This window comes from Strongylocentrotus purpuratus, unplaced genomic scaffold (genome assembly GCF_000002235.5).
Source record: "Strongylocentrotus purpuratus isolate Spur 01 unplaced genomic scaffold, Spur_5.0 spur5_scaffold_20, whole genome shotgun sequence".
In the NCBI taxonomy this organism is placed as follows: domain Eukaryota; kingdom Metazoa; phylum Echinodermata; class Echinoidea; order Camarodonta; family Strongylocentrotidae; genus Strongylocentrotus; species Strongylocentrotus purpuratus.
The window spans coordinates 47,790,685-47,802,410 of record NW_022145606.1 but is presented as its reverse complement, the minus strand read 5'-3'; the positions used below and the strand labels follow the sequence as shown (position 1 = coordinate 47,802,410).

The following is an 11,726-nucleotide window of genomic DNA, read 5'->3' as shown; positions in this document are numbered from 1 at the left end:
ACACAGAAACATGGTATCAGAAAATAAATGTAAGAATCAGAGGTGGAAAAATGGACATGAACACACGTTAGTATGAATAAAGAAAAAAAAAGTATGCTGAGCCATACAGAGTGGCATTCAAAATGTCTTGGTCGAGATCGAGGCTACTTGTGCCACAATGCTCTTATGACAGAGCCGTAACCACTCCCCAAGGCCTAGTCTTCGTTGAACCAGGTATCACCGGAGGGCTGAAGTCCTGGGGTGATGTTACCGCTGTGTGTTGGACGATGAGGACAGCCTTCTGACTCGAGGGCGGTAGTTTGTTTGAACTGGTGAGCAAAGGGATATGGTGGTGCACGGTCATTGGTGACTAGGGTTGTAGATAGAAGTGAGCTTTGCAACGTTGCGCTTTGCAGTCATCTGAAGAAGTTATCTGAAGAAGTGAAGTTTAAAAAAATCATTTGAAGATTAGGAATATGAACAGTACTCAATTTTTCTTTCTTAAAAGTGTTAACCTTATTAATGAACGCATTTGACATTAAAAGTGTTCTGTCTATGCAACCCCAATGTAACATTTTCAAAGCAAAAAGATATGTCATAGAATTGCCAATTTACTCCAGGTGTGCCAATTTTGTGGGAATCAACAGTGTAGTGGCCGAGGTCAACCATCTATCCGGAGGAGCTTGAAATAACTCTGTACAGTAGGGTTAGGCTTTTTCAAACATTTTAGTTTGGCAATCTTTCCTTACCCTGTGAAGGTCCTGATACATTACATGTATATGCTGGTGTTCCATACTTCTGCCACAATGCTGTTTTGGTGACAGAGCCGTAAACACTCCCCAAGGCCTAGTCTTCGCTGAACCAGGTATCACCGGAGGGCTGAAGTCCTGGGGTGATGTTACCGCTGTGTGTTGGACGATGAGGACAGCCTTCTGACTCGAGGGCGGTAGTTTGTTTCAACTGGTGAGCAAAGGGATATGGTGGTGCACTGTCATTGGTGACTAGGGTTGTAGAAATGAGCTTTGCAACGTTGCGCTTTGCAGTCATCTGAAGAAGTTATCTGAAGTGAAATAAAAAAAATCATTTGAAGATTAGGAATATAAACAGTACTAAATGTTTCTTTTTTGAAAGTGTTAACATTACTAATGAACGCATTTGACATAAAAAGTATTCTGTCTATGCAACCCCAATGTAACATTTTCAAAGCAAAAAGATATGTCATAGAATTGCCAATTTACTCCAGGTGTGCCAATTTTGTGGGAATCACTAGTGTAGTGGCCGAGGTCAGCCATCTATCAGGAGGAGCTTGAAATAACTCTGTACAGTAGGGTTAGGCTTTTTCAAACATTTTAGTTTGGCAATCTTTCCTTACCCTGTGAAGGTCCCGATACATTACATGTATATGCTGGTGTTCCATACTTCTGCCACAATGCTGTTTTGGTGACAGAGCCGTAAACACTCCCCAAGGCATAGTCTTCGCTGAACCAGGTATCACCGGAGGGCTGAAGTCCTGGGGTGATGTTACCGCTGTGTGTTTGGACGATGAGGACAGCCTTCTAAATCGAGGGCGGTAGTTTTTGTTTGAACTGGTGAGCAAAGGGGTATGGTGGTGCACGGTCATTGGTGACTAGGGTTGTAGAAGTGAGCTTTGCAACATTGCGCTTTGCAGTCATCTGAAGAAGTTATCTCAAGAAGTGAAATTTAAAAAAATCATTTGAAGATTAGGAATATGAACTTACTCAATTTTTCTTTCTTAAAAGTGTTAACCTTATTAATGAACGCATTTGACATAAAAAGTGTTCTGTCTATGCAACCCCAATGTAACATTTTCAAAGCAAAAAGATATGTCATAGAATTGCCAATTTACTCCAGGTGTGCCAATTTTGTGGGAATCAACAGTGTAGTGGCCGAGGTCAACCATCTATCCGGAGGAGCTTGAAATAACTCAGTACAGTAGGGTTAGGCTTTTTCAAACATTTTAGTTTGGCAATCTTTCCTTACCCTGTATATGCTGGTGTTCCTTACTTCTGCCATAATGCTGTTATGATGACAGAGCCGTAAACACTCCCCAAGGCCTAGTCTTTGCTGAACCAGGTATCACCGGAGGGCTGAAGTCCTTGGGTGATGTTACCGCTGTGTGTTGGATGATGAGGACAGCCTTCTGACTCGAGGGCGGTAGTTTGTTTGAACTGGTGAACAAAGGGATATGGTGGTGCACTGTCATTGGTGACTAGGGTTGTAGAAATGAGCTTTGCAATGTTGCGCTTTGCAGTCATCTGAAGAAGTTATATGAAGTGAAATAAAAAAAATCATTTGAAGATTAGGAATATGAACAGTACTGAATTTTTCTTTTTTAAAAGTGTTCACCTTCTTAATAAACGCATTTGACATAAAAAGTATTCTGTCTATGCAACCCTAATGTAACATTTTCAAAGCAAAAAGATATGTCATAGAATTGTCAATTTACTCCAGGTGTGCCAATTTTGTGGGAATCAATAGTGTAGTGGCCGAGGTCAGCCATCTATCAGGAGGAGCTTGAAATAACTCTGTACAGTAGGGTTAGGCTTTTTCAAACATTTTAGTTTAATCTTTCCTTACCCTGTGAAGGTCCTGATACATTACATGTATATGCTGGTGTTCCATACTTCTGCCACAATGCTGTTTTGGTGACAGAGCCGTAAACACTCCCCAAGGCATAGTCTTCGCTGAACCAGGTATCACCGGAGGGCTGAAGTCCTGGGTGATGTTACCGCTGTGTGTTGGACGATGAGGACAGCCTTCTGACTCGAGGGCGGTAGTTTGTTTGAACTGGTGAGCAAAGGGGTATGGTGGTGCACTGTCATTGGTGACTAGGGTTGTAGAAATGAGCTTTGCAACGTTGCGCTTTGCAGTCATCTGAAGAAGTTATCTCAAGAAGTGAAATAAAAAAAATCATTTGAAGATTAGGAATATAAACAGTACTAAATGTTTCTTTTTTGAAAGTGTTCACATTATTAATGAACGCATTTGACATAAAAAGTATTCTGTCTATGCAACCCCAATGTAACATTTTCAAAGCAAAAAGATATGTCATAGAATTGCCAATTTACTCCAGGTGTGCCAATTTTGTGGGGAATCACTAGTGTAGTGGCCGTGGTCAGCCATCTATCAGGAGGAGCTTGAAATAACTCTGTACAGTAGGGTTAGGCTTTTTCAAACATTTTAGTTTGGCAATCTTTCCTTACCCTGTATATGCTGGTGTTCCATACTTCTGCCACAATGCTGTTTTGGTGACAAAGCCGTAAACACTCCCCAAGGCCTAGTCTTCGCTGAACCAGGTATCACCGGAGGGCTGAAGTCCTGGGGTGATGTTACCGCTGTGTGTTGGACGATGAGGACAGCCTTCTGACTCGAGGGCGGTAGTTTGTTTGAACTGGTGAGCAAAGGGTATGGTGGTGCACGGTCATTGGTGACTAGGGTTGTAGAAGTGAGCTTTGCAATGTTGCGCTTTGCAGTCATCTGAAGAAGTTATCTCAAGAAGTGAAATTTAAAAAAATCATTTGAAGATTAGAATATGAACAGTACTCAATTTTTCTTTCTTAAAAGTGTTAACCTTATTAATGAACGCATTTGACATAAAAAGTGTTCTGTCTATGCAACCCCAATGTAACATTTTCAAAGCAAAAAGATATGTCATAGAATTGCCAATTTACTCCAGGTGTGCCAATTTTGTGGGAATCAACAGTGTAGTGGCCGAGGTCAACCATCTATCCGGAGGAGCTTGAAATAACTCAGTACAGTAGGGTTAGGCTTTTTCAAACATTTTAGTTTGGCAATCTTTCCTTACCCTGTATATGCTGGTGTTCCATACTTCTGCCACAATGCTGTTATGATGACAGAGCCGTAAACACTCCCCAAGGCCTAGTCTTTGCTGAACCAGGTATCACCGGAGGGCTGAAGTCCTTGGGTGATGTTACCGCTGTGTGTTGGATGATGAGGACAGCCTTCTGACTCGAGGGCGGTAGTTTGTTTCAACTGGTGAGCAAAGGGATATGGTGGTGCACTGTCATTGATGACTAGGGTTGTAGAAATGAGCTTTGCAACGTTGCGCTTTGCAGTCATCTGAAGCAGTTATCTGAAGTGAAATAAAAAAAATCATTTGAAGATTAGGAATATGAACAGCACTGAATTTTTCTTTTTTAAAAGTGTTAACCTTATTAATGAACGCATTTGACATAAAAAGTATTCTGTCTATGCAACCCCAATGTAACATTTTCAAAGCAAAAGATATGTCATAGAATTGCCAAATTACTCCAGGTGTAAAGGGCCTCCTTCTTTTTTTCAAAAAAAACAGGACGCTAAACATGTTTTATTTTTTATTTGGCCTTACAATAAATATCAAAATGCAATCTTAACAGCTTCATGGTAACTATAATATGTAGGGATGACCTCTGTTTCCAATAATCTAGTCCCTTGCTGTACACATGATCTATCAATGTCCCCTTCTCAGTAGTACCATTAACAACATGCTGTTTGTAACCTTTATTACACATCAGCTTGTTTACCTGTGAAGAACCTTTAAACAAATCCTCATTAAAATCTCCCATCACAATACACCTAATGCTTCTTTTGTGTAATGCATCTAGCAAATTGTCTAATGATTCACAGAATGATTTTATACTATATGATGGAGGTCGATAAACAACTGAAATCACAACAGAAACTGGTTTGGTGACAAGAATTGCAATAAACTCTAAGTTGTCGACAGATATGTCTAATCTACTTGAATATGTATTCTTGATATACATTGCAACACCTCCGTGCGATTGTTCTTTGAGTACATTTCCAACTCAAGAATTACAGTATGAAAGATGTCGTGGCTGATGATAAAATCGAAAGTTATCTAAAATAACGTCACAGAGATCATCATCATTAATCCTGTTTCGGTCAAGCAAATACAATCTACATTCACAAATTGGCACTGGGATTTGAAATCGATAAAATGCTGTTTTAATCCTTGTACATTTTGCATTACCAAAGAAAAGTTATAATCGTGAATATCTTCAGAAGTTTCATTCTCGATAACGGCTTCATAATCTCAATGCGTTCTTTAATTTCTGGATTACAATATATACGTTTAGGATCGAAATGTTCTATCACAAGTCCAGATAACGAAGTAACGCGACTAAGCCCAACATATGCCTGTCCAGATTGAAATACATTTTTTAATGATACAACAGCTTTGTCTAATGTCGAACCTTGTACTTTATGAATTGTGCAAGCATAAGCAAGCTTAAGTGGAAATTGTTTTCTCACATATTTCTTACCAATGGATTCTTGAGACATTTCGATTGAATGAATACCAATATCGGCCTTCTCAAATTAACTTTGATGCAAACTGGATTCAAATTTGTATGATCCGTTATTATTTCTGTTACATTTCGAAACATCCATTTGTCAGGGCCTTTACTAACATCAATGTTTTTGAGCAGCATCACTCTAGCATTAACTGCAATCCACAGATAAGGAGGCAACTGGTTTTTCTTCTTTGTATAAGGTTTTTTCCCGTATTTGATTTCCTTTTTAACATCTTTGTCCATGTCTTGTGCTTTTACGCATATCACATCTCCACATTTTGTATGCAATAATTTCTTGTTCCAAGCATCTACTTCATTGTTACATGCATAGATATGCAGAGCATTTTCACATTCTTCACCAGTCTCGCAGGACTTGAGCATTGCTAGGTCTTCATCACAGAGAATCTCTTCCCCTTGTTTTACACGTAATCTATTTAAGAGAAAAGCGAATTGGGTATCGTCTTTTTGTCTCATAATGTCTTCAAGTTCTACTTTCTTGAAATTAGCATTCCACAATGCACCATTGAGTGTGTCTTTATATAAAGGAGTTCCTAAGACTGGAGGTAACTGATACATGTCTCCCACAGCAATAACTGAAACACCAGCAAAAGCAGTTTGATCTCGTGATTGTTTTATTTGTCGTAGGCGGCCGTGAATGTAGACATCATCTTTTGATCTACCATTGATACTTCATCTATGATTAAAATTTGCAATTCAGCCAGCTTATTTCGAAGGACACTTATTTTCTCATCACTCAGCGGTTGATACAGTACTTGTGCATTGATTGGAATAGAAAGAATACTATTTATAGTATGGCCATTGATATTGTATGCAGCTACTCCGTTGGAGCCATTTTCAATACTGAGACATCATCAGGATGTGGCAACATTCGGGCTAGTATACGTGTTGCTTCATAGTAAAGACATTTGATCAAATGACTCTTTCCAGTGCCAGCACCTCCAGTTAGAAACATATGAAACGGTTCGACCGATTTTCCATTTACTCTATCTAAACACCACTGTCGTATTTTGTAAAAAACACTCTGTTGCTTCTCATTCAAAGACCTCATCAAAGAATGTCCATCTTGTTTGGAAATTTTACCGAACGTAGTTCGATGCTATAGTCATCTTTTTTCGGTTCATTCTTTAAATCTGGGATATCAAGATCTCCATCACAATCTTCGACATCTACATTTTCTTTGGGATGTTCAAGTCGCTCTACTTCCTTTCCGGACATAAAAGACCCCATGCATCTTCGTGTGGACCAAATTTGTCAAGATGCTCCTGTGCATGATCAATTGCATCGGCGTTCATTTCAAACTTCTTTCGGTTAGTACAGACAATTGACCAGACTTTCTCCATTCACGTCCACATATTTTCACAGAACCTGTCTCGTAGAACTCTTCATGTGTTTCAAATGTTGGGGGCTTTAATTGTCCATCTTCAAAATATGCAGAAAGAGTTGCAAAATGCTCAAATAATTTTTTCGGGTGAGATAATGGTGAGAATCGGGATATCTTACAACTGCATCTCCCGTACGAGTACGCTTCTGATATACCCCAGATCGTTATCTAATTTAAAGACATTTTTTACTTCTTGTACTTGGCTTTTGGGATGCAGTTAAGATTCTATACTGAGAACAAAACGTTGCAAGACACATATCACTGAATTCTGCGTTTCTAGGTCGAGCTTTGTATCTGTCGAGCTTGCTAGGCATCCAAACATTCTCATCATCATCATTATCGTTATCTGGTCTCTTTTTATAACGCTTAATGGTAAACTCATTCTGACAGGGTCGGGTCCAACAGGAATGAATTCCACTTTCCCTAGAACATTCTTTCAATCTGAGACTGCAAACACGATAGACGCTTTCTTGAGCAGACACTTCACGATTTTGCATGTACACCTGGCCAAGTTTTTCATGCTTTCCTTTGCGTTTTCATTTCCCTCTTTCATTTCTGATAGTGTATGACTCAATAGCATTCCGATTTCTCGTTCAGCTTTTGACATGTAGGATACAATATAAGCCACGCATGCAAATACATTTGTTACAAACTGCAAATCCATGTTGGCATTCCAGCTTCTTAGTAGACTTGGATTAAACTGATTTACCCATACATCTTGTATTTCTCTCTTGATGATTATACTTTGTTGTGATGCTAATTCATTATGTGCATTCTCAAATTGATTTTGTGTAATGCCAAGCTTTTCAAAGAGATGGTTTACACTGTTGTACTCGATTCCTTGGATAATGCATCTTTAACTGACTTCAACAATTTCTCTGCATCATCTTTAATCTTTTTAGAAGCTTTAATTTTGATCATTGTCCTTTCCCTTATTTTGCACTTTCCCACAATCTTTAGCTGGAATCTCTTCAACAGGTGTTACAATGAATGTTTTTTCAGATGGTGGTCTTGGGAAATTAAATCTACACGCTTTTCCCCGTTTTTGTGCAAGATTTAGAATGTTTCTTACTGTGTTGTTGGACCTTGCTCACTATTTCATGTAGTTCTTGATCTCCTTTTCATCCGGTTTCTTCTGGCAAGAAATTTATTTATCTACGAATTGTACGACATCATCATCTTTATCGATACCCAACTGTGGGAGCATTTTGAACCCAGAACAAGGCATGAATGTGAGGGGAACCACGGGCTTGATACTCTACTCTCCAAAATGAATCAACTACTTTACCAATCGGTGCAGCGGGAGATAAAATAACTCTCTTCATAAAAGTGTGAAATCTTTTATCAAACATTCTGGCAACTGTTACTGGATTTGATCTTAAAAGATTACATTTTTCTGTATAGTCTAATTCACTCGATTCCCTGGTGTCTCCTTTTGTCTAAGCAATGTATTCATTAATTCTGGCCATCTCATATCGGCAGATGAGAAAGAAGCAAACCATGTCGGCTTTCAAGCTGTCGTACCATTGCGAGAACATCTTTTTGTGTCTTTTGCCAGAATGGAGGTGTTCCACGAATTTGCTTTAAAAATTTATAGCCCTTGTCTGATTTTAGTATTTTTTTAACTTTCTCTGCATCTTTCAAATCTGAGGCAGTTATTGAAGACGAATCATCTTTTTTGTTTGGACTTTGCCTTAAAGCGATAGAAACTTGTGATATAACCTGTTGAATTTCATAAAATATTGTGCATAAAAGATGTAATCTGTATTCTGAGCAAATCTGTTGTCCACGTGCATCAGTCGGTTATGGAGATAACGTCCTAATGTTATTTTTTCATCTCTTCTATCATGGAATGTTGGTTGACCTTTAGGAAATAATACTGGGAAACATTTGGCCTCATTGCTTTCATCTTGTAGAATTGATACAGGGCTTCTTCCTTCACAAGGAGCACAACATATTATGTCTTCAAAATACTGATCTAATATTTCCTGTCCAATATCTACTGGCTGGAGACACGAGTCTAACTGAATACGCGTAATCGTTCTTCCTATCGTCTTCAGTGTCCTTGTCATTTATTTTTTGTGTAGTTTACTGTTGTCTTGCATGTTTTCATTAGTATTTTTTTGTCTTTGGACAAAATGTAATCAATTTGTTCTTCCATTTCTTCCAATATTTTGCTAAACGACTTTACCACCGATTTCCACTGCTTCTTCCTTTATCATTATCTTTTTCATTTCGTTCAAGTGATTTTCCCATTTATCATTTACTGTAACATCAAAATACCACTTATTATTTGCTTTTTAATACTGCAGAGCATTAAGCAAGTTAGATTTATCTACAAATTTGTACTCATAATAGCTTTTGTACGACAATTTTCGTTTGAGTTTAACACGGATCAATTGATCTTCAGTCTGTGGTCTTGGCAACATATCTACTGTTTCATAAGTGTTTGAAGGCACGCACACGACTGGGCCATGGACTCCATTTTGACCACCTTTAGGCAAGGCCATTAACTTCATGAAAGGAATATTCAATGCAATCAAATGCTGTTCTAAATTGTTCAGATTGGCAAGTTCTTTTGGAACTTCATGTAGTTGTAAATTGTTCATATTTGCTTCTGCAGGTACTTTTCCAGCTTGCAATTTTCTATGACAGGTGAAGCATATCCATAGTGACGATCTGGCTGACTGGCCTATTAAACATTTTGACCGGCATTCTGAATTGCAAACATGCAAATATTCTTCACTTATGCATGTCTGATTTTATAATTACTCTTTTTACATTTCAATACTTGGTTTCTCAAAGAGAAGTTTTAAGCATACACAGCACACATATTCTGTGGGCCATGAGAAATTATCTTTCTAAATTCTTCAAGTACAATATCAAACTCGGACAATTTTACCGTTCGAAGTACAGACCTTTTTCGATTTTGTTTTATTACATTTTGCCTATATTTTTCAATTCTTTTATATTTCATTTTTAAGCTCATCAATTTTTTTTTTCCTTAAATTCGTTGCCTTTATATCTAATTTTGGACAATGTTTTCATATTTGCCTTTTTTGTATGTTTAAATTGCTGATCGTTTGCAATATATTTCTTCATTTGTTTTTTCATGATATCTTGTTGTTTTTCCTTAAAATTTTCATCGTTGCGATATAATTCCTTTATTCGTTTTTTCATGATATCTTGTTGTTTTTTCTTAAAATTTTCATCGTTGCGATATAATTCCTTTATTCGTTTTTTCATGATATCTTGTTGTTTTTTCTTAAAATTTTCATCGTTGCGATATAATTCCTTTATTTTTTCGTTTTTCATGATATCTTGTTGTTTTTTCTTAAAATGTTTGTTGTTCAATATTTACTTCTTAATTTGCTTTTATGCATTCGTTTTAAATAGTTCATCATGCTGGTATTTCTTCTTACTCTACTCTTGTGCATTCGTTTAAATAGTTCATCATGCTGGTATTTACTTCTTATTCTACTCTTGTGCATTCGTTTAAATAGTTCATCATGCTGGTATTTACTTCTTATTCTACTACTCTTGTGCATTCGTTTAAATAGTTCATCGTTCCAATATCTATTTTTCATTTTAATCCTCATAGCTGTTTTTAACATTTTCTTTGAATCCTTCATTTCTCAAATATTTTTGTTATTTCCATACAAAATTTTCTTTTTATAACGTGAATCAAAATGATATTTGGTTTCATCATATTTAGCTGTATGTTCCTGAAATTTGAATCCTCTTCATACATTTCTTTTTGCCTTTTTTTTACTTCATTTATTTTTTCTATTTTTGTAGGTTAAATCATTTTGATATTTATTTTTCATTTTAATTTTTTTCATTTGCGCATTGTGAATACACTTTTCCTTTTTCTTAATGATTTCATACTTTGGCCAGGGCTCGTTTTTTCTCATTTGCTGTCTCATGCGCTTCCTTTTTTGATTAGAACTTTGTCTATTTTTACGTTTTTTCTTTCCATGGTCTACATTTCTAACATGAACTTCTCCAATTACTATTATTCATCATGACTATCAGCACATTCGCTTGCATCATTCTTAAGCTGTCGTTCTCATTCATTTTTAGCAATTTGGTTTTTCGAATTTCCTTGCCAAGGTCGACATCAAACGTTTGCATCGCTTTCGAGGTTACTCCATTTTCGTTTTCTGCTTAAGATAGAGTTGGAATTCTGAACTTTGTTCACTAAATTTAATCTATCAGAGTCTTCCCGGATTTAGTACAATTTTTGGAATCTCCTTTTTGTTCATTTTCATATTCTGTATTTTATAGAGTCATTTCCGTTCAGAAGACAACTATTATTTAGCTGGGATTCTTTTAATTTTTGTTAAGCCAATGTCACACTCTTCAGTTTCAATTCCTGACCGTTATAATGTACATCATGAATGATTGTTTCATTTGCTTCTTCAGGGAAGAGAAATACATTTGGGTTATCAATCATCTTTTGTGGTTGCTGACCGTTATAATGTACATCATGAATGATTGTTTCATTTGCTTCTTCAGGGAAGAGAATACATTTGGGTTATCAATCATCTTTTGTGGGGAAACACTCTCATCCAATATTTGAACTTCATCAAAGCTTTCACAATGTATGGAACATCCAGAGCTTCCAGACTGACTTTCACTGTGCGTATTTGACGAAGGAATTGGATTACAAACAAAATCCTGTAACTGTGGATAGCCTTTCAGGTTTCATTCTTACCGGAAGTTGCTTTAGCACATACACTAGTTACTTCATATTCGGTGTGCAGGGGGCATCCCATTGATTTGCTAACCTCATGCAATGCTTGTACACACCTTTGCCACCTTTGAGTACGAAGTACAACACTGTGTCCGTTAACAACTCAGGAAACCTCGACTGCTTCTGGAATGTGAATCAAATATAAAGAAACCATCTTGACCAGATAAATACAATTGAAAGTACTTCTAGCAAATGTCACAAAACATGCATCAGAATCAGTACAGAGTTTCTTTTTCGATGCTTGCTTCAATGT

General features: G+C 37.1%; 1 protein-coding gene across 15 annotated transcripts; it reads right to left on the bottom strand.

The window, feature by feature from the left end:
• Positions 1 to 262: 262 nt before the first annotated feature.
• On the bottom strand, positions 263 to 11,533 carry LOC115927507. 15 transcript variants are annotated; one of them, XR_004065678.1, is made up of 7 exons: positions 11,508 to 11,533; positions 3,806 to 4,093; positions 3,204 to 3,391; positions 2,578 to 2,887; positions 1,981 to 2,255; positions 729 to 1,039; positions 263 to 412 (listed from the first exon to the last, which is right to left on the bottom strand). XR_004065678.1 is itself a non-coding variant. In XM_030993517.1 (5 exons), the coding sequence occupies exons 4-5, from the start codon at positions 2,872 to 2,874 to the stop codon at positions 2,055 to 2,057; spliced, it is 498 nt and encodes a 165-aa protein (XP_030849377.1). In that variant the 5' UTR covers positions 2,875 to 2,887; positions 3,204 to 3,391; positions 3,806 to 4,093; positions 11,508 to 11,526; the 3' UTR covers positions 1,733 to 2,054. The 15 variants fall into 15 exon arrangements, 1 of the variants encoding a protein (XP_030849377.1); XR_004065684.1 differs by having other exon boundaries at positions 263 to 399; XR_004065681.1 differs by having other exon boundaries at positions 729 to 1,026.
• Between the last annotated feature and the right edge of the window lie 193 nt (positions 11,534 to 11,726).

Bases quoted from the DNA above. Each gene is read 5' to 3' on its own strand.
- LOC115927507 (XM_030993517.1), bottom strand. From the start codon at position 2,874: ATGACTGCAAAGCGCAACGTTGCAAAGCTCATTTCTACAACCCTAGTC. The intron at 2,256-2,577 runs GTAAGGAAAGAT...TAACTTCTTCAG, and splicing joins TGTATCAGGACCTTCACAGG to ATGACTGCAAAGCGCAACAT.